The sequence below is a fragment of the Ictidomys tridecemlineatus genome, chromosome 4, assembly GCF_052094955.1.
Source record: "Ictidomys tridecemlineatus isolate mIctTri1 chromosome 4, mIctTri1.hap1, whole genome shotgun sequence".
NCBI lineage: Eukaryota > Metazoa > Chordata > Mammalia > Rodentia > Sciuridae > Ictidomys > Ictidomys tridecemlineatus.
The window spans coordinates 97,148,636-97,171,780 of NC_135480.1; the positions used below are offsets into that span (position 1 = coordinate 97,148,636).

Consider the following 23,145-nt stretch of genomic DNA (forward strand, 5'->3'; position numbering starts at 1 on the left):
GATTAGAGCTGTACACCCTCATGCTTGGCTTAAAGTGAATAATCTTAAGGAACATTTTCAGCAAAATTAGTCATTTAAAATCATAAGGATCAACAAAAAAATGTGATTTTTACCAAGATCTAAACTTTTTAACTTTGGCCAGTTACAAAACGACTTGGATTCTTATGCCAAATGAAAATAATTTTCAGATGAAGAAATGACAAAAGAAACTATTATTTAAGTTTTCTTCATTAATTATGAGGAAAATATATTTTCAAACACGTGAAAGAGGGGCTAGGGATATAGCTCAATTGATAAAAGTGCTTGTCTCACATGCACAAGGCCCTGGATTCAATCCCCAGCACCTCCAAATAAAACCTAAGATTTTTTTTTTGGGGGGGGGAAATACCAGGGATTGAAGTTGGGGGCACTCAACCACTGGGCTACATCCCCAGCCCCATTTTGTATTTTATTTAGAGACAGATCCCACTGAGTTGCTTAGTACCTCACTTTTGTTGACGCTGGCTTTGAACTCGTGATCCTCCTGCCTCAGGCATGTGCCACCGTGCCCAGCATAAAAGATTTTTAATTAAGCCAGCGTAAAATATTGCCCATAAAACATAAGATCTTTCTAACAATATCAAAGATCAACTGATTCAATTTGTGAAAAAATGCAAATACTTTTCTTTAGCTTTAAATGATACTTTATAGATACACTTTGTCTAAAAGGACTTGCAAATATACAGAGAAATGCTGTCAATTCACAGCCAACATCAATCTTATGGCATATATTTTTTAAATCTTTCACATTTGTCAAAGAAAAATTTCAGTTAGACATGAAAAAATTAGTTTCTATCACAACAGTGTTCAAGTGCCATGCTGGGTTAAAAAAAAAAATCCAGATTTACTGGAATCTTAAAACAAGATACTGATGATTTCCTTATTATTTCATTCCACTGCATGATAAATATTTGGGTTGGAAGTTTTATTCTGAAACAGACTATATGAACCATGTAACAAATATAGCTGTTAAAATCATTCAGTTTATAAATATGCAAAGATTATAAGTTATCCCTGGTTTAAGGAAATGTCGAAAGAAACAGAAAACAGAAAATATAATGGATCCTATACTCTTTAATGCTCATTAGTTAAATTTGCAAGAGATTTAGAAAGATTTATTGCACTATTATCTTCAATATTTTCTTAAAAGAAAAGGAATGCTTGCCAAACACTACTCAAATAATCTAAAATACAAAATGGCAATGTACTTGTTTTGCTACGGATATCACATTATATATAAATAAAGTATATGTAAATTTTCCAACTTATATATAAATACACAAAGACTTTCCAAGGACTGAACTGTCCCCACAAAATTCATATTTTGAAGTCCTAACACCCAATGTACAGTATTTGGAGTTTAGGGCCTTTAAAGAGGTAATGAAGGTTAAATTAGGTCATTATGGTAAATTCCTGATTCAATATTACTGGTGTCCTTAATAAGGAAGAGACACACCAGAGATGGGAGAACACTGAGAAAATGTCATGTGAGGCACAGCTAGAAGGCCACAGAACAAGGAAAGAGGCTTTAGGAAAAACCAAACCTGCCAACAACAGAAGAGAAATAATGATAAGGGCAACTTAAAACTATGTAATTAAAAAAAAAACTAAAAATGTTTATATTGGTAATAATATGTAGATGTATTGTAAAGAATATGAAAATCCAACTTTTATCACAGGAATAACCTGATCTGGATGGTTCCATGTAAAATAAATAACATTCAGTAAAGCAGATACTGCAGGGAAACATATTTTGAACAAATTTTTAAAGAACTACCCTGAAAATTAAATTTGCCTTTGGGTAATAGTATTTGGTACAGATGGGTGATGTACAGATTTTAAAAAACAAAACAGAACACTTCCAGGTACTCAGAGTTGCCCCCAAAGCAGAATGGAATCTCAAAAGGAAGTGAGCTTCCTCTCACTAAAGATGCTCAGGGTACTATCAGACCAACTGAGGGAATGATAAAGAGGAGAGTAAAGCATCAGAGATATCTGGATTTAATCGGCTCTGATTCTTTCCAATTCTGAGGTGCTTTAAAACTCTGTTTACATCTAATAAAAAAGTTGTTTTTGTTTTATGGTACCAGGGGAATGAACCCAGGGGCATTTCACCACTCAGCTACATCCTCAACGCTTTTAATTTTTTTATTTTTGAGAGTCTCATTAAATTGCTGAAGTTGGCCTTAAACTTGCAATCCTCCTGTCCCAGCCTCCTAAGTCACTGGAATTAAAGATGTGCACTATCATATCAGCCTAATAAATTTTAAATTGCATTTTTCCCCAAGTAAAAAACCTAGGAACAAGAAAACTACCTTGCACTATTGCAGCTTATATAAGGCTTAGGATTTTTTTTAAATTTCTTCCTGACAAAACTTTACAAAAGAAGCCAGGTGTGATGGCACTACTCAGAAGTCTGAGGCAGGAGGACTACAAGTTTGAGACCAGCCTAGGCACCATGACAAGAACATTCTCAAATTTTTTAAAAAAAGGTGAGTGAAGATAAAGATTTTCTCAATGGTAGAGTGTCTCTGGGTTCAATCCCTAGTATTGCAAAACAATATAAACCATACAAAGACTTTCTTGCTTTACAAACGAATTACATATATATAACTAAACAATATATGAGTGTCCGGAAAGCCTAAAAACAACAGCATTTTTTTTTTTGTGTGTGTGTGTGTGTGTGTGTGTGTGCTCGCGCACACCTTGGGATTGAACACAGGAGCATTCTACCTCTGAGCCACACTCCCACATCACCACATCCCCAGTCCTTTTATTTATTTACTTATTTCCTCCTTTTATATTGAGATAGTCTCACTAAGTTGCCCAGGATGGCTTCAAACTTATGATCCTGCTGCCTCAGCATCTAGAGTCACTGAGATTATAGGCATGTGCCACCATGCCCAGCTACAGTACTTTTTAATTTTCTCCAGAGTCAAAACGTTGGCTAAACTATTCAACAAGACAATGAGAAAAGCAAAATGAAGATAAGTCAAATTGATTTAAAAAAAAAACAACAGTAAGAAAATAAAACACCAAAAAAAACTTTACTTCTAATAGGATGATAAATAAAATAAACTGATTCAAAGCAACACAGAAACTGGTTATTCTTAATGTGAATAAACATCTAACCAATAGGCTAAGCTGAAATGTAACTTATTTTTTATGTTAAACCCAGTTTGTTTGTTTACATCAGATTAATGGGATTTTCCCACTGAAACTTGTAAAACATTTAGTTAATATCTCCTCCTGTAATTAATGCAAGATTCCCAAAATGTAATGTTACTAGAAGTTCAGTAAGAAAATTAGATCCTGGCATTTAACTAAATTACAAATACAGAATTTGGTGGTACCACTGATGACAAGACTTTTATCAATATAGAGCAGGGAAGAAATGCAAAGTAGGCAAGAAATAAGAAGGTAATTACTTTGTTCCTTTGGCATCACTTACTTCTGATCCTCCCTTCATTCACATTACAGGCATTTCAACTTTAAAATAACATAATATTTACTTTATAAAACAATATTTGTTTTCCCAAAGTATAAAAGCACATTTTGGGGATACACACCTAGAAGCTGTTTCTGAAGCACTTCTAGCACGAGTCGGATCTTTTCAAAAACTTCGGATGGTGATGGATGTTCCAAGTCAGTCACGAGAGATTCGAAACGAACAATAACTATATTAGGCTGGCTTTCTATCACTGCATAAAGGGATGGGCAAGATGCCAAAGGCCTAAGGATATACTTCAGCAGCATCTGACCTAAAAATCATATGAATATTCACCAAAAATCATGAGGAAACTTCTAAAGAGTAAACATGCAAAAAAAATCTATTATCTATATAGTTCATTCTCAAAACCAAAATACATATACTATGTCTTTGTGCACTACAAGTATTCTCACTGAAATTTTCTGATTTTAAAAAACAAAATAAGTAAATAGAAACTATGTTTTTTCTAAAGGAAAAAAGAAAAGATACAAGCCCTTTTTCTCCTTTTAATGAATCATGAGGCAAAACACTGTCATAAATATTCTCCAGAATATACTTTATAATCTTGTCATCCTTTTAACACTAGGCCTCCTGTGCCTTTAATATGAATGAAACAAACCATATGCTTTACCGAATGATTTAAGCTTAGTGTGTAGTTCTCCAAGGATAGAAAATGCCAACAAGACAGAACTCATGGATGGCATAAGGGTCTTCTCCTCTTTCTGGGATTGTTCAGTACACAAATGAAGTTCTGTTTGCAGACAAGATTCTAAACTGCTGGTATCTAAGAATAAAGGGAAAAAAATATCAGCTGCTTGAGCAATACACGATCTCATTTCTACTCCTCAGAGCCTATCTTCCACTGAGATTTCTAAGCATGTAGTTTCATTACAATATATTTTAATACAATCAAATATTAATTATGACATGCATGTCACTGGCATCCCTTTAAAACAGGAAATGGTTTTTTTGGTATGTCCAGAGAAACAAATTAATTGTAAAAGATGACTGCCTAAAAGAAATGCTTACTAAATATATACTGAATGACAAACTGAAAGCAAAGAACAAAAAATGAGTTCCTAGTTCTATAGACCTCCTTTTCTATGTTCTTTTATTTTGGTACCCGGACTTGAACTCAGGGGCACTTGACCACTGAACCACATCCCCAGTCCTATTTTGTATTTTATTTAGAGACAGGGTCTCACTGAGTTGCTTAGCACTTCACTTTTGCTGTGGCTGGCTTTGAACTCATGATCCTCCCGCCTCAGCCTCCCAAGCCACTGGGATTACAGGTGTGAGCCATTGCACCTGGCTTCTGTGTGCTTTTTTTAACAAGAGATATATCTGCCTGGGCTGGGGTTGTAGCTCAGTGGCAAAGCACTTGCCTCGCACCTGTGAAGCAATGGGTTTGATCCTCAGCACCACATAAAAATAAATAAATAAAACAAAGTTATTGGGCTAGGATTGTAGCTCAGGGGCAAAGCACTTGGCTCACACATGTGAGGTACTGGGTTTGATCCTCAGCACCACATAAAAATAAATAAAATAAAGGTATGCTGTCCATCTGTAACTACAAAAAAAATTATAAGAACAAAATTACTGTTTCCATCTACAACTAAAAAAAGATACACATGCCAAACAAGTTGTAATATTGTGACAAAAAGCCCAACACACCTGCCATCTTCCCTTCAGCCTACTTGTAAGCAGAATTCAAAATTGTTTTCCAAAATTACTTCCTTCAAAATACTCATATTTCCCCCAAGAATTGAAAAAGAACTGAGCCAAACCCATCTTCTACCCATAGTCCCTCCTGCTCTGCCCCTCCTGCCTTCTTTCCTCAGCAAGAGAGAATGGCTAAATGGTTTCCTTAAGCTTTCCATCCAAGACAACCGCTGGGATTAGTTCTGTTAAATTAGGTACATTCTATGAGGCTATAAGAAACTTCGCATGGTCTCAAACTACTACCTCCTTCTCCATCCCACTCTTACCATGTAGACCTTAACCACTAATCATCCATCCTCACTTTCCTACAGAAGGGGAAAGAAAGGTGGAAGGAAAGTAAAGTGAGGGCACTTCAGGGACTCCTTGTTTATCATAAGGTTTCAACATAGACTTGGGGGACTAATAACTGAAACTTCATCTTCCAATACAAAATATTCAGAATATATTCAGAGTTCAAACTGGTTCTGGCAGATTAAGCAAAGCAGTCCACCTGAGGTCAGAAGCACCTTTTGATGATGGGAATTTCCATACAATCAACTTCTGCCACTCTTCTCCAAGGTGATAAAGTATGTTCTGTTTCTGTATTGTGAGCTCCATGCTGAGAGATTTCAATATTTTTAAATCAAAGCATTTTCTGGATTTTAATAACTTCAAACATTTCTGTGCCTGGTAGTGAAATGGAAGCATTGTTAAATACTCCACCTGGACTCAGAGAAATTAAGAGTATATTTGTATAATAATAAAGAATACACAGAACACAACGTATACTAAGAACAAGGATAGCACTAATTGGTTATGTTTTACAGAAAGCTTTTAGTACCTCTTCCAGGTGCTGAGCAGCAGTGACATATTTCTTCTCTGTTAATGCACAATTATATTCTTCAATAGCAGTAGAAAACTGAAAAGAGAAGTCCAAGTTATGAAGTATTTTATTGTATACCCCCTAGTATTTCAAGTCTTTTTTTAAAAAATATGAAAAAAGCAGGCACAAAGGTGCTTGCCTAGAATCCCAGGGACTTGGGAGACTGAGACAGGAGGATCATGAGATTGAGGGCAGCTGTGCCAACTTAGTGAGACCCTGTCTCAAAAAGTAAAAAGAACTAGCGATGTAGCTCAGTGGTAAAGCACTTCCAGGTTCAATCCCAACTGAACCCATAAAATAAAATACGAAAAAAAATTTTGGTCAGGAAATATGCACTGAACAATGAGAACTGGAAAAAAATTACTTTCTCACCATCAAAACATTAACATTTGAGCTGAGTTTACCAACCTCTTGTAGCTGTTTAAGCAAACTCAGGACCACGGAGTCTCTTTCCAACTGTTGTTTCAAGTCTGAAAATTCAGCAGTCGATACATGAAGATCACGACGGACCTAATTCATACATACAAAATAAGTACTTTTAGTGGCAGATGTCATTCAAGGAAGAAGTTATTTTGTAATCAATAATATTAGCAAATTATTTTTAAAAATAAAAATAATCTCTCTAGCTTAAAAAACAAACTTTTAAACTATACCATACCTAAGAAATAAAACCTTTACAGCTAATCAATAAGCTGGTAGGTCAATATAATTCATGTTGAAATTTAAATACTAGTCTCAATTGCAGTAAAATCACAGAAGGTATTGAAAGAGAACTTAGAGGTCCACTTAGTCCAAACCTTTATCCTGTGTAAGAATACCCATCCCACATGATCCCAGTGGTACATGCCTATAATCCCAGCAACTAGGGAGGCTGAGGCAGGAGGACTGCAAGTTCAAGATCAGCCTCAGCAACTTAGCAAGGTCCTAATCAACACAGTGAGACTTTGTCTCAAAAATAAAAAATACAAATAGTGAGGATGAAGTTCAGTGGTAAAGTACCCTATCAACACAACTTCCTCATGAGATTTTCTATTCTTAAACAGTTATCTTTCAGCAGATTTCATCCACTTAAATTACTAGTAAGGTATTCCCAGTTGCCAAAGTGATATCTGTAACTGAAGAGTTTTAACTATTAGAAAGATTTCTTTTTTTTTTTTCTTTTTTAATCTTGGGGACGATATTGCACACCTATAACCCCAGAAGCTCAGGAGATTAAGGCAAGCTGATTACAAGTTTGAATTTAGCCTGAGCAAACTAGAGAGAATCTCTCTCAAAATAAAATAAAAATTATCTATGTTGGCATAGACTATACTAGGGTAGCCAGACCTTAGGCTGTAGAATAAGTTTGCTAACCTAAACTAATATCATTTTTTTTAATGTATCTTGAGTCATTGCATTTCAAAGTCTTTTTTTCTTTCTTTCATTTTTTTTTATAATACTCTAGCCTTCATCTTAATACAAACTAACTGTGAAAGTCCATCTGGACATCCTTCAGGTAGGTACCTTAAATTTAAATATCCCAAATCTTCAACAAACACCTACTCTTTCTCTATATTCTCTATTTCAGTGAATGGTATATCAATGAGCTAGTTTCCCAATTACTCTTAACCCCTGAACCTTGCTTTCACTTGCCATATCAGTATATCCCAAAGATCCTAAATCTTAAACATCACCAAGATTTGTCCATTTTTCTCATCTCCCTTATTAATGACTTTAGATCAACAAACCATTTTTCCTGAATTATTTTAACAGCATCTAACACTCTGCTTTCCCATTTCCCAAGCTCATTTCCCTCAAGTACTTTCTTTAAACTGCATGCTGAATGGGACTCTTAAAATTCAAATCTAATGTTATTTCCTTCTTAAATTCCTCCATGGCTTTGATAATGCCATCCATACTACTAACCTAATACAAAGTACTTGCTTACCTTTCTAATCTCTTCTCACATCCCTTCCAATGCAATTCATAAACATCAGTCATATGGAATATTTGCAGTCCTCAAAAGTGACAATTCTTCATTACCTCCATACCTCTGCAATGTTATTCCTTATGGCTACCTAAAATTCCTTATGCCTTCCCTTGTGGCCTAACCACCTAATATTCAGGCCTTGGTTTGGAGACTATTTCAGGAGGGAAGCCATTCTTGGCTACATCTCCTCTAACTAGATTACTCCTATTTACTACTGCATTACACTATTTTACTCATCTATATCTGAGAGTTTTCTTTGAAATAAAAACAATCTCATTAGCAATGATCACAGTATCTTACACCTTGCAGGTACTTGATAATTATGCCAAATATCTGAACAATTTTTCTCTGCAACATTTACTTACTAAATTTAATTCCCCTTCTTAAGCCCTAAATATGTATCTTTTTCCCATATGATGGAGGTTTAAATATTGAAAATGTCTCTTCCTAAGGCTTACTATCTTCAGTTTCTTGCTTCTTTCATTGTTCTTCAATGGTAGTGTTCAGAACCTTCTCATCCAGACCAACCATCTTTCAAACTACAACAATCAGAAATTAACACATTTCACCAGCTATAATCTGCCCACAAAAGGTACACAGAGCCCCCCCCATTAATGTCTTCTTTTAGTCACTCCATCTTTTCTCTCTATTTGGTATTAGGGGTTGAGTGGGGCAGTTGAACTGCTGGGCAGTTACATCCTCAACCCTTTTTGGGACAAGATCTAAGATACTGAGACTGGCCTCAAACTTGTAATCTTACTGCCTTAGTCTTCCACGTCACTGGGATTACAGATGTCCACCACCATGCCTGACTAAGATACTTCACTTCTAACAGCATGGTCTAACATTGCATTACTGACTCACTGAACAAATAATCAATGAAGTACAAATACACTCTGGGAATATTCTTTCAAATGTGCCATGGTTGTAAAGTAACAGATCTGGGGTGAGCAGTGCTGGTGATTGAATCCAGGGGTGCTTTACCACTTTTTTATATTATTTTAAAACAGGTTCTCACTAAGTTGCAAAGGTTAGCTTCAAACTGCAATCCTCCTGACTAGGCCTCCTGAGTCACGGGGATTACGGGTATCAGCCACTGTGCCCTGATTTATTTTTATTAAAAACACTAATTAGGATGATTAAAATGATCATGAGTGATTGTTAGGGCTTCTAACAGACTTTCTATGTAACCAACATTTTTCTCATTTGTGAGTCAAGTTCTACATAGAACTTTAGAAGAAAACATTTGTTCTTTAATAACTATCACACAGGGAACAGTGTCCTGTTTCTTCTTGATGGTAAAGACTTAGAAATACCTCAACATCAAGATTTTGGTATCAAGATCCCTGAGAAATAATTTTATAGAGACACTTAAGGTTAGATTTTGTTTAAATATCTAGTATCAGCATGTTTTCTTCCAAATGGTATTTTATTTATTAATTTATTTAGGTACTGGGATTGAACCCAGGGGCACTTAAACACTAAGCCACATTCCCAGCCTTTTTAATTTCTATTTGAGAATGGGTCTCACTAAGTTCCTTAGGAACTCTTAAGTTGTTAAGGCTGGCTTTGAATTGCAATCCTTCTGCCTCAGCCTCCAGAGCTAATGTGATTACAGATGTGCAATACTGCACCCAGCTATAATGCTTATTGTTTCTAAAAGAAAACTACAGGGAAAAAAATCCTGGTGAGATAATATATGAGCAAATAAATACTTTAAAAAGTATACTTTAAAAGTTTTATAATTATTATTTTTATGATGCATTATAATCATACATAATAGAGGAATTCATTGTTAAAGCAGATATTTGTTTCCAAATTGGCCTGCTTATTTACTCCTGCTTACTAGAATGATGACAGGACCCCAGCAAACATGTAAACATTTCTAAAATCTGCCAGACTCTACATAAGAATTATTTTAAGCACTAGGCCCACAAATTGATACTGTACAAGAAGGGCACAGATCCTGTTTGCTCAAGGAAAGTAGCTTGATGGCAGCAAGTAGAGTGACTATGGTAGGCAAACCAAACCAACTTTCCAAGAGACAGCCAAAGACACGGAAGATTGTGCTGAAGCTTCATAGTGTTGAGGCCAGATACAAATCTAAGAGAATGCTGGCCATTAAAACACACATGTGGGCTGGGGGTGAGGCTCAAGCGGTAGCACGCTCGCCTGGCATGTGTGCGGCCCGGGTTCGATCCTTAGCACCACATACAAACAAAGATGTTGTGTCCGCCGAAAACTAAAAAAATAAATATTAAAATTCTCTCTCCCCACCGCCCCCCTCTTTAAAAAAAAATTAAAAGTAAAACACACAATGTGGGGCTGGGCTGTAGCTCAGGGAAGAGGGCTTCCCTAACATGCGTGAGGCTCTGGGTTCAATCCTCAGCATCACATAAAAATAAACAAATAAAATAAAGGCATTTTGTCCATTTACAACAACTACAAAAAAAAAAAAAAAAAAAAGATGCATGTGCTGGCTGTGGTGGCACACACCTGTAATCCCAGCAGCTTGAGAGACTAAAGCAGGGGACCACAAGCTAGAGGCCAACCTCAGCAACTTACCAAGGCCCGAAGCAATTTGTGAGACTCTGTCTCAAAATAAATAAATAAGTTCTCTCTACTTTCTAATTGTCATGTCTGAGCTTCCTTCCTTTGCCGCGCCCTTCTACCTTGATGTTCTACCTCACCTTGGGCCCAAAAGTATGGAGCTGGCTATCTATGGACTAAGACGTCTGAAACTGTAACATCTCTACAGTAGAATTCAACCACAGAGGAGAATTACTAGCAACAGGGGACAGGGATACAGAGGGTAACATTTCAACAAGAGCAAAATAGTAAAAATCTGGTTCACTGGGGCTGGGGTTGTGGCTCAGTGATAGAGTGCTTACCTACCATGTGTGAGGTACTGGGTTCAATTCTCAGCACCACATAAGTAAATAAATTAAATGTCCATTGACAACTAAAAAAAAATTTTTTTAAAAATCAGGATCATCATGGGAGTTAATACAATGTTCACAGCATGTTCCAGAGTCATGAACCCGAGAGCTCAATTACCTGAAGAGTTTAGAAATTGGTGGGGGGGCGGGGGGAATCAATAAAATAAGATGGCTCCCTTGAAAAATAAATAAATAAATAGATGACAGGGCTGTGGATATGGCTCAGTGGTTAAGCACACCTGTATTCAACTCCCAGTACAAAAAAAAAAAAAGTTTATTATTTTACAAAATGTTTCAATTCGCCTATAATCATTTAGTTTAACTTCCATTTACCAATAAGGAAAGTGATGTCTTGAAAAGCTGTATAAAGCCAGGCACGTGACACACACCTGTATTCCTACTGACTCAGGAGGCTGACATAGGAGAATAACAAGTTCAAGGCCAGCCTCAGCAACTGAGTGAGGTCCTAAGCAACTTAGTGAGACCCCACCTCAAAATAAGCAATAAAAAGGGCTGGCTATGTAACTCAATAGTAAAGCATACCTGGGTTCAATCCCCAGTACAGGAAGGAAGGATGGAAGAAAGGAAGGGGGCAAGAAGAGAGGGATGGTAGGAAGTAAGAAAAGTTGTGTGGAACTAAGTTGTCTTAGAAATCAGGAAGCGGAACTGCCTCCTTATAAACCTACCCAAAAAATACAAAACTATTCTAGGAAAGTAGAGATATATGGTTCAATGGTAGAGCACCTGCCTAGCACGTGCAAGGCCCAGAGTTCAATCCCCAATACTGCAAAAATCTTTAAAAATTGATAAAACATAGGCACAGTGGTTCATGCTTGTGATTCCTCCAGCCTCACCAGCGGCTGAGGCAGGAGAATCTCGTGCTTAAAACTAGCCTCAGCAGCAGCGAGGCACTAAGCAACTCACTGAGACTCTGTCTATAAATAAAATACAAAACACAGCTGGGAATGTGGCTCAGTGGTTAAGCATCCCTGAGTTCAATCCCCAGGGTCCCCCCAAAATTGCTAAAAACAAACTATTCTTACCTCACTCTCTATTCTGGATTTCAGCAGGTCAATATCATCAGATAGTTTATCCACCTGGGTAACAAGGTCCTGTGCACTCTGCATACTAGGCAGAAATTCACTGTACTTCTTGCTGATCATATTGCATACCTCACCCTATAATATTAAAAAAAAAATCATAAACAGTGAGATGAGTAGGGAACTCTACTAACAATACATAGCTCATTTTATAAGATTCATCTTGCATGTGGGAGTTTTCTTAACAGTTAACTCACAGCACTCACCTTCCCTCCAAGCTAATGAGCTTCTTTTAAAAACACATTTCTCCCACCTTTAAGTGGCCCATACATTACCAAACATCAAGAGTGCCCAAAAATTGTACAAATGCTGGAAAAAAGAAAGGTGAAGCCAGAAGTTCTCATATTGAATTTATCAGACTGTATCCACCAATTTTAATCAGATATCTAATAGAAAAGTAAATGGATAAATGAAATCAATTATATGTATAGCTCAATCTATTTTTATCTTCTAGCCTATGACATTTTAAGGCCTACTCTCAAAACCCAAAATAATGAGCTTCATTATCTCCTTTAATTGAGATTATCTTTATAGACAATCTACCCTGCATTGAATTATTTAATGCTTTGGACAATACAAAAATAAATATGCTTTTAACAAATTCCTTTTTGCTAGGAAAGATTCTATACACTGCAGTAACCAAAAAAAAAAAAAAAAAAAATGACTGAAATGTAATAGTCACAAAATCCTCCAGAAAAACAAATGAGAAAAATCACCTCTGGGATAAAATGAGGTTATTTTTAATGCAGGAGATTAATTTGAGATGGAAAATGAAAAATGGGTAGAAATACATTGAAAAATGGCAGAAAGACGTAAATAATATGAGCAAAATCTGGGAACTAGAAAAAACAAATTGGACCTGAATGGACCATAGAAATTAATTTCAATTGGTTTAAGATTTAAGATGATAAAGGAAACTAGTCAAAGGAAATGTAGCTTAGGTCTAGAAAGGTAGGAGTCTTGAGTGTCATAAGGTAGCTTAAATAGGCCCTTTCCATAACATTAAACAGTGGTGAAAACCCCTAAAATCATGTAATGGAAATGTCAGTGATAGGTATACTTAAAATTTCAGAAACCACTTTGTATGATAAAGAGTTGTCAAGAAGCGATCTATCTTTTGACTTTGTGGTGTGTGCCGAACTTGTTCCCTTAGTCTAGACTTAAGCAGGTACATAAAAGTTTTAATGAAAGTCACTGAAGATGTGGGCCAATGCTGGCAAGGTAATATCAGTACAAAATGAAACTGTGTGGCCAGAAGCGGCAGGTCCATGTATAATAATGGCATAACCTTCAGCACGGCCTCAAGTACTTGGGGATGAAGAATAGTTTTAAAAACATATTCAGAGTTCAAAAAGAAATTTCAGGGAGGAGGACGACGCAATCCTCCCAAAGCTATTATTTCCACCCACAAATGGAAGACTGGGTGGAGGAGATGGAACACTCACAGATGGGTGACTGGTCTGGTCCTCTGTACATCTCAGACGCTCCCTCTCAGCGCATCCAGCTCCACCTCCCGCTGTGCTGGTCTTTCCCCAGCTCCTTCCCCCGGGTGCACCAGTCCCCAGCCTAACCACTCCCTGACCCTCGCCAAACACCACCCCTCCCTCCCGCAGCTCCAGTCCTCCTCTACGCCGGGCGGCCCCTGGACTCCCGTCGGAGCGCTCTCCCTAGCCCACACGCCTCTCCTCCCACGCAACTCCCCCACCCGGACCTCCCCGGTTGGCCCCACTTCGGAGACACCTGCTGTCTGTCCGGCTCCTAGAGAGTCCCTAAACATCCTCCTGGCGCCCCTTTCGGGTCAGAAGGTGCCAGCCCTCACTCACCTTGATCTCCTCCACCCTCCGAGTCAGGCGGCTGATCCGGGTGCCGAGATCCTCCTTCTCCAGGCTCCCCGAATGAGCCAAAACCTCCGTCACGAAGGAAGCCATCACTAACACGGGAACCTACGCCGACGGGTCACTTTCTCACAGCCACCGCGGCACTCCAGTCCCGCCGGCAGCCTCCGCGCGCGGCCTGCCGGGAAACGCAGTCTGGAGGGGCCCCGGGCGCGGCGCGCCAGCGCGGGCCACACTACAGCTCCCAGCAGGCCCCGCGTCGCCCCGGGCGGGGCTTCCGCGGCGTTCCGGAATTGGAAAATTGAGCTGACGCGGTTTCCTCCTTAGCTGCATTCAAACGTTTGGTCGCTTCCCGCCGCTTTTTTCCTTGACGAAATGATTTTTTTTTTTTTTTTTTTTAATCTAAACCAGTCAAGTGAACCTTCCTCAACTTCACAACGTTTAGAGGTGAAATAATCTAGCTGGAAGATCCCAGGAGCCCATCTTGATCCTTCTCGTCAGATATTCCCTTTCAGTGCCCCCTGGAGCGGTGCGTGGAAGTGGAGTCGCTTTATTATAAATAAAAGGATATTTTGCAATTGTCCTCGGCATTTGTAGTTTATATTATATCTATGCGCATTATATTGCATTTGTGTGACACATTACAGAATTATAATTACTTAGGTATAAATAACTTCAGTCTTTGTGCACTAGAACAAGATACTTTACTGTGTTTTGTTTTTTGTTTTGGTAGTGATGGAGATTGAACCCAGGGGCGCTTCACTGCTGAGCCACACGCCTGGCCATTTTTTTGTTTTTTTTTTTGGAATGGTCTTGCTAAGTTGCCCTCCCCAGTCTCTGGAAATATGGCATGCATGCGCCATAGCTGATAGTTAACACTTTATATCAGAGATTACAAATCACTTTTATTAAAAGCTTTTGAAAATTAAGTTTCAGACTGGAAGTTTAGTATTGATTATTGCATACTGGAGGATGTTCTTTCACATTATACTATGTGTGTAAATGAGTTCTTTTTAAAAAAAATATTGAAGACAGGCGCGGTGGCTGTGAAGCATGCCTGTAATTCCAGCGAGTGGGGAGACTGAGAAAAGAGGATCCCAAATTTGAGGCCAACCTGGGCAAACTTAGTGAGACCCTGTCTCAAAAAAAATAAAAAGTGCCGGGATAGAGTTCATTGGCAGACCACCTCTGGATGGAGAGGCTGGGTTATGGCTCAGCGGTAGAGTGCTCGCCTCACATGTGCAAGGCCCTGGGTTTGATCCTCAGCACCACATATAAATAAATAAATAAAGTTATTAAAAAATTTGATATAGTCATATATATATAGCAGTACATTATTTCTCTGGGTGGTGGGCTTATAGTGTTTATTCTCTTTCCATGTTTTCAACAATAAACATGTACTGTTGGATTAAAATGTTATCCTTCTTGGAAAAAAAAAAAAGATATCTTAGGAGAGCTAACCTCGAGTAGGCACTGACTCTGATTCCTGCCAATTTTATGTGTCTGTGGAACAATCTGCTTATCCTAGTGAAGCAAGGGCAAATTTCTGTCCTGTATGCAAAGGAAAGGAAACCTGGATTAAGAAAAGTTGCTGAAGGACAGATGTAATATTTTGGGATGGGCCAATCAACTTCCTTTTAGTAGACTTGTATGCCTTAATTTGAATTCTTTTTTTTTTTTTTTTTTTTTGGTACTGGGAATTGAACTCAGGCTTTTGGCCACTGAGCCACATCCCTAGCCCTATTTTGTATTTTATTTAGAGACAGGGTTTCACTGGGTTGCTTAGCGCTTTGCTGTTGCTGAAGCTGGATTTGAACTCTAGATCCTCCTGCCTTAGCCTCCTCAGCTGCTGGGATTACAGGTGTGCTCCACCAGGCCTGGCCTTACTTTGAATTCTTAATTTCACTAATAATAAATGCCCAATGACATAGAAAGACCTACAGATAAAATTTCTGAAAACTTATATTGCATATTTATTGAGCAGTTACTATGTGGCAAACACAATGCTAGGTCTGGCATGAAAACCATGAATAAATAATCAGAGGAAAATATGATATTTACTGTTTTGAAGGTATATGAAGGGATGGATCCAGATTTACTGGAACCTAAATTTTATACAGTTGCAAGAAGGGGGAGGACTCCTTAAGAAAAAGAATATAAAATAATATACAAAATTAGGTTCAGTCTTACTACCCCTTAGCAAGGTGCAAAAGGCAGAGGAAATATTGAAGGAAAAGTACCCAGTCTGGATGAATCAGGGAATTTTACAGTAAGGAGGAAGCTTTGAGAATCCAAATAAGTGCAACTTTGCAGTTGAGGTTCTCTGATCTTCTTTCAGGAGACCAATCAATATAGACCTACAAACAACAGCATAAGTTCATGCCTCTCCTCAGGTATAAAAACCACTTAAAGGTGAAGACTTTCTCAGAGTCCAAAGAAAAGAAGCAAGAGCCAGAGGAAGAACAAAAAGCACACAGAATGGATAAGGATTGCTATGCACAATCAGTGAATGCAGGAATAAATGAATGCTTGAATAAATAAAAATAATAATAATAAATGAATGGGTTTGTTTTCTGTCACCTTACTGTTATGGTTTGGGATACAAAGTGTCCCCCAAAGATTCATGTGTTCAAGTCTTGGTCCCCAATGCAGCAAAGTTTAGAAGTGGGACTTTTGGAAATAACTGGATCAATGGGGTTCTGGCCTCATCAGTAGGTTAATCCATTGATAGCTGAATGGACTATTGGGAAGTCATGGAAAGTGTAAGAGGTGGGACCTAGTAAAATAGTAAGTCCTTGGGCATGCCCCCACGGACTGTATCTTGTCCCTGTTCTCTCCCTCTCTCTCTATCTCCTTCCTGGGTGCCACTACTGAATAGCTTTTCTCCACCACATCCTTTTATCATGAAATTCTGCCTCACCTCAGGCCAAAGCAATGGAGCCAGCCAATCATGGCCTGAAATGATGAGCCAAAATCTTTCCTCATCTAAGTTGTTTCCTCATGTATTTATCACAGTGGCAAAGATCTAACACACTGACTTCTTACTAGTTCACATTTTTTTTTAAAGGCAGAGATGGTTCTTTCTTTCTTTCTTTTTTTTTTTTTAAAGAGAGAGAGGGAGGAGAGAAAGAATTTTAATATTTATTTTTTTTAGTTTTCGGTAGACACAACATCTTTGTTTGTATGTGGTGCTGAGGATCGAACCTGGGCCGCACGCGTGCCAGGCGAGCGTGCTACGGCTTGAGCCACATTCCCAGCCCCACTAGTTCACATTTATCATGGGTTTATAGGTTTCCCTATTCACAAATTTTCACAGATCATCAGAAAACGGCAGAAAAATCAGGAGCAATGTTAGAATTCCTCCCAATCTATCATGGTTCACACATACGAGGCATACCTGTATTATGGAAGGAAAGTATCAAACAACTCTTGCCATGAATAGTACAAGCAGAGAACATTTCCAAGTTTGCACATTGTTATTTAAAAAACGACAGAAGGAGGCAACAATTTGAAAAGACATACTATGTATTTCAAAATAGTCACTTTGGGGGCTGGAGATATAGCTTAGTAGTAGAGTGCTTGCAGAGCATACATGAGACCCTGGTTCAATCCCTAGCACCATGCACATACAATTCTTTGGTGAGGAAGAGTGTGAATGTGGATGAAACAAAACTGTTAAGAGCAGATAATTTTTGAGGCTGGGTGAGATATGGGATTCATCCATTTTTCTACTTTTGCATATGTTTTAAATCTTATGAAAACATAAAAAAGAGCATTCCAGATGCTGCTACTTGCCTCCCTCCCCTGTGCCATTGACAATCACTGGCATACCAGACTACCTCAAGACCTCAGTTAGGAAAAGTCAAAACCTTCCTTTCTCAGGAGGTGCTTTCACTCTGCTGGCTGCCCACACCTGTGCTTTCACTCCATATTTAGTGTATTGTGTGAAGTAGGCTAAACCATAAGGGGAACACAATTGGTCAGACATTTGTGAATTCAGTAAAATAAATCCTGGTTTTCTTCTGTTTTGCCATAAAGACTAAGACCAACATGCTGTTCACCGGTAGGCAGGGGAAGGGCAGAAAAATCACCACAGCAGCTGGGGACAAGAACATGAAACTTCCGAAGTCCAAGCCCTCTGCTTCAGGTGTGGTATCTGTTGCCTGCTAACCAGAACTTGCAGTTATCTAATGAGGCTATATGGTGGCAGTGTGAAAATGAAATACAGATAAAGCATCCGGACCAAAGTCTGGCATTTAGTCATACTGAGTAAATGCATATTATTTCCTTTCCTCTTCAATCCTGCTACTTGGCAGCAACAACAAGCAAGAATGAAAGCTGGTATGATTACCATCTGTTTATAGGAGCCTTCCTAGCAGGAGCAGCTGCAGCTGCAGCCCCTGGGAAGGAAGCACTTCCCTTCAGGTGTGTCTAGGTAGGTAATTTGAACTGGGAAAATTCTAATTTTTTTAAATGACAATATTTGTGGGCTTTCGGTTTACAAAAATATTAAATGAGTCCGGCATAATGGCTCAGTGGTCAAGAGTTCCTGAGTTCAATCACCAGTATCAAAAATAAATAAATAAATAGATAAGAAGAGCTGGGAATGTGACTCAGTGGTTAAGTGCCCCTGGGTTCGATCACTGGTACAAAAAAAATTAAATGATAAATTCATTAAATAATACATAGAAAAGCACAAATAAATAAAAAGCTATCCATAATCCTACTATCAATATAAGCAGGGTTAACTTTTTAATCTGATAAACACATACATATATATCATGTGTCTTACATATACACATATACCCTTTTTATAAAAATGAAATTGCATTCTGTATGATTATATACTATTGGTCATCTGTTTTCCTCAGTTAACAACATGAATGGATGATATGTCGAAATACATTCTGCAGTCATATATAACTAAAAAGAACAAATGAAAAAATATTTTTTAAATTAAAAAAAAAACAAACACAGTGATGCCACCAGATGGACTTCCATGGAGTTGCTGGTGCTGAGAGACCAAGCCAATTATAAAAAGCAATTGTTAGTACTACAGAAACCTATGTTACAAGTTTTCTTAATCACAAAATATCCATTTAATTAAAATGTGTAAAATAAAGAAAAACAACAACAACATTAAAAATTTTTTTCATGTCATTAAAATCTCTTATAGCATCACTTTAAAATGGTATTAAAATTTACCATTATTAACAACCTTTCAACAGACATTTCATAATTATTTGTATATGTTCACCAAAAAAACTAGATAAATTCCTAGAGATAGGGTGCTGGATCAAAGTTTGCACATATTTAAAACTATAAAACATGAAGTCCTATTGCCTTCCAAAAAAGATTAAATCAATGTATATCTCCAGAACATTTTTCTTGAGATCTCAGAGATGGGGAGTGATTTTAAGTTTATAAACTATTGATGGCTTGCCATATGTCTTTTTACCTTTCATGAGACCCTCCGCCAAAATCCACACCTACATCCTATCTTGGACACACCCGCTAAACCCAAACATTGCCAAGTTCCTGACACCTGCCTCAGCTGCTGCCTAGAAAACTAATACAGGAACCCTCTACAAATGTGCAAGACTTTCCACCCCAGTCTCCTAAAAATAGTCCCTGCCAAGGAGTTCCTGAGGCACTCATACTCCTCTGCCTCTGGAGAGGAAACAACTATGGCCTGGAGTTTCCGAGGGAGAGTCCAGCTTGGGGGACTGCTTCTCTCTTTCCTTGGCTGGGTCTGCTCCTGTATCACCACAATCCTGCCCCAGTGGAAGACTCTCAATCTGGAATTGAACGAAATGGAGACCTGGATTATGGGGCTTTGGGAGGCCTGTGTGAATCAGGAGGAAGTTGGCACGGTATGCAAAGGCTTTGAGTCCTTCTTGTCTCTGCCCCAAGAGCTCCAGGTATCCCGCATCCTCATGGTAGCCTCCCATGGGCTGGGACTGTTGGGCCTTCTGCTTTCTGGCTGTGGATCTGAATGCTTCCAGTTTCACAGGATACATTGGATATTTAAGAGGCGGCTATGCCTCTTGGGAGGATCCTTGGAAGCATCAGCTTCAGCCACTACCCTCTTTCCAGTCTCCTGGGTGGCCTATGCCACAATCCGAGACTTCTGGGATGACAGTATCCCTGAGATTGTACCACGGTGGGAGTTTGGAGATGCCCTCTACCTGGGCTGGGCTGCTGGTATTTTCCTGGCTCTTGGTGGACTAATCCTCATCTTCTCCGTGTGCCTGGGAAAAGAAGATGTGCCTTCTCCGTGGATGGCCCATCACACAGCCCCACCATCCTGCACTCAACCAGAGGAATTTGATGGCTCCTTCCACCTCACCCCAAGACCTATGAACCTGCTCATCTAGGACTGCGTCTGCCAAGGAATCCCTGCAATAAAGAAATGTCAGTAGAAACCCTTCTCTTCCTTATCCTTTATCACTTCTTTTTTGCTCACCTACTTTTGGGGGAAGGTTGCCATCCCATCTGTTGAGAACTTGATTATCTTGGTGATACAGTGATCTTCATTTCAGAATGAAAAATTAAAGGTACAGTGTCTAACAAACATGTTTATCTCATTTTGAGAGTTTATTTATATGAAAGTGCTTTCAACAGAGCACAATGGCACATGCCTTTTATACCAGCAATTTGGGATCCTGAAGCAGGAGGATTACAACTTTGAGGCCAGCTTCAGCAACTTAACCAGGCTTTCAACAATTTAGAGAGATCCTATCTCAAAAAAGGCTGGGGATGTGGCTCAAGGGTAAAGTGCCCCAGGCTTCAATCCACGGTACCAAAAACTATGCTTTCAAATTCATTAATTTTATGTTTGATCCTTTTATTACTAAAAAATATATATTACAAAGTTACATCCATCACAGAAAAACCTAGTGTGAAGAGGCATGTGTATATAGCTTGAAAAGATGACAAAAGTGCTTTGGCAAAGAAAAATGAATTTTTGACCCATATAGCACCTTAGGATTAAAAATCTTTCTCAGGGCACAGTTTAAAAGGGATATTCACAATAGACTTTTGCTGTCTTATAGATTCTTAATATCCTAGAGGGGAGATGGTAGCCTCCCCTGGGCTGGGACTGTTGGGCCTTCTGCTTTCTGGCTGTGGGTCTGAATGCTTCCAGTTTCACAAGATACAATGGACATTTAAGAGGCGACTATGCCTCTTGGAAGGATCCTGGTTTCTGCTACATTGTGAAGCCATATGAGTGCTCTGCTGTTATCCTCTCTTGAAGGTAATAATCAGGGTAAGTGAGAGACAGGGTGACCAATCCTTCTGATTTTCCTAGGACTTTGTAATTCCACTGTTAAAATGAGAAAAGTCTTGCGTACATTGGGACAAACTGTTTACCAGAGGGTGACTGTGCCCATTCCTAGCCAATGTGGATATGTATTATCACACATTTATCAGCTTCTTGAAAATATATTTAACATGTGCAAATCACTTTATAAATCCCTTAAAATTTAACTCAATGTTAACAGACCTACCCAAGCTGTGGCTATAAATGAAGTCCCTTTCCTAACAATAATCCCGGGTCTTGTTCTTTCCCACCTGCACAGATGGGCTCTTTCCTGACTGCCCGACTCTGGGGCCTCTTGGAGCATTTCGGCAGGTCCTACAGGAGGAGCCTCCTGTTGCTCCTAAACCTGTCTACTGCAATCACCCTGCATATCCACCCTGCTCCCCTCACTACCCCACTCCCACTCCCACTCCCATATTCAAATGAAGAAGAGTCACCACTGACCCTGCCAACAATTTAGTTAAGTGTGATGGTTCCCAGAGTCTCCAAATAGGTCATTTCTCTAGGTTCAGGCACACACTGGATTCCATACAGAAGTAGGAGACTTCTCTTCCCCAGCGGGAACTGAAGCGTCATGATGTCTCTTGCCTCTCAATAAAATAGCTTCAGCATCATGAGATAGCCACTACTCAAGAAGGAGTATACACACAAACAAATTTGCCTAAGTAGCCCACATGAGTATCCTCCTTAGAAAAGTACCACCCTTTTTCCCTGAGGAAATAGAGTCTGCAGAAATACAACTTTATATTCAGCAATTTTTAACTTTCTACCCAGAGCAGGTTTCTCTGGGATTCATATTTTCTCCGGAAAGGTTTTTTTTCTTTTAGTATGTTCATTTGTATGCATCCACTTGACATATACAAATCCAGAGCCAGGCATGGTGGCAAACACCAGTAATCCCAGCAACTCCAGAGGCTAAGGCAGGAGGATCACAAGTTCAAAGCCAGCCTCAGCAACTTAGCAAGACCCTGTATCTAAATAAAAAAAAAAAAGGGCTAGTAATGTAGCTCAGCACCCCTGGATTCAATGCCTGGTACCAAAAATAAATAAATAAATAAATAGATAAAATTTTTCTTAAAAATCCAGGTATCCCAGATAAATACACCTCTCAGGATAAAGGCCAGTCTGCATCAAGGATTATTCTGGCCTTCCCAGGTAAGTCAGAAAACTGCTTTCAATGCCTGTTTTTTTCAGCTACCCCTTCTCAATAGTGACAAAGCTCTTTAGGCCAAGTTTCAATGAAGAACGAGATTCAAATCTCCTTCTGTCCCTACAGTGTCTACAAGAAGGGACTATCACTCACCCATCTGATCATTTATTCTCTCATTTAATAAATGTGTATTCAGAATCTACCATGTACCAGGAACTATATTGGAAACCAAGAATGAAATAGTAAATAAGACAAAATGAATTTCTACTCCTCATTTGGGTAATCAGGGGAGGCAGATATTAATGTAAAATCACTCAAATAAGTGTAAATTATAACTGTTAACAAATTTCACAAAGTTCAAAAGATATATGGTTCTATCAGATCATGTAATTGGAGGAACCAGACTTAGTCAGGGAATCATGAGCAAGCTCCCTAAGGAAGAGATATTTCTTTTTAATTGCCCATGGACCTTTATTTTTTTTATTTATATGTGGTGCTGAGGATCAAACCCAGTGCCTCACACATGCTAGGCCAGCATTCTACCACTGAGCCACAACCCCAGCCCAGGAAGAGGTAATTTTAAAAGGTAAAATAGTGGAGAGCAGTTCCCGATGAAGAGAAAAAAAAGTATAGGGTGAGACTAGTGATGTAGGAAGAAGCCAGACCTTGTGGTGCCCTGTAGGCCACAATAAAGGATATGCTCATCTCTATTCTC

The 23,145-nt window shown here is 38.7% G+C and overlaps 2 protein-coding genes across 2 annotated transcripts in view; one reads left to right on the forward strand and one right to left on the reverse strand.

The window, feature by feature from the left end:
- Positions 1 to 14,156, reverse strand: part of Zw10 (zw10 kinetochore protein) — a 37,544-nt gene extending 23,388 nt beyond the window's left edge. The window contains exons 1-7 of the mRNA XM_005334207.3: positions 13,945 to 14,156; positions 12,065 to 12,199; positions 6,522 to 6,623; positions 6,072 to 6,149; positions 5,758 to 5,917; positions 4,161 to 4,313; positions 3,609 to 3,800 (exon numbers count right to left, since the gene is read on the reverse strand). Coding sequence (XP_005334264.1) covers positions 3,609 to 3,800; positions 4,161 to 4,313; positions 5,758 to 5,917; positions 6,072 to 6,149; positions 6,522 to 6,623; positions 12,065 to 12,199; positions 13,945 to 14,049 — 925 coding nt within the window. The 5' untranslated portion in view covers positions 14,050 to 14,156. The remainder of the gene's footprint in view (positions 1 to 3,608; positions 3,801 to 4,160; positions 4,314 to 5,757; positions 5,918 to 6,071; positions 6,150 to 6,521; positions 6,624 to 12,064; positions 12,200 to 13,944) is intronic.
- A 5,443-nt stretch (positions 14,157 to 19,599) lies between these two features.
- Positions 19,600 to 20,344, forward strand: Cldn25 (claudin 25). Its single transcript, XM_005334206.3, has one exon. It carries the CDS (start codon positions 19,644 to 19,646, stop codon positions 20,331 to 20,333), a length of 690 nt encoding a protein of 229 aa, XP_005334263.1. The 5' UTR covers positions 19,600 to 19,643; the 3' UTR covers positions 20,334 to 20,344.
- Positions 20,345 to 23,145: the final 2,801 nt, after the last annotated feature.

Bases quoted from the DNA above. Each gene is read 5' to 3' on its own strand.
- Cldn25 (XM_005334206.3), top strand. From the start codon at position 19,644: ATGGCCTGGAGTTTCCGAGGGAGAGTCCAGCTTGGGGGACTGCTTCTC.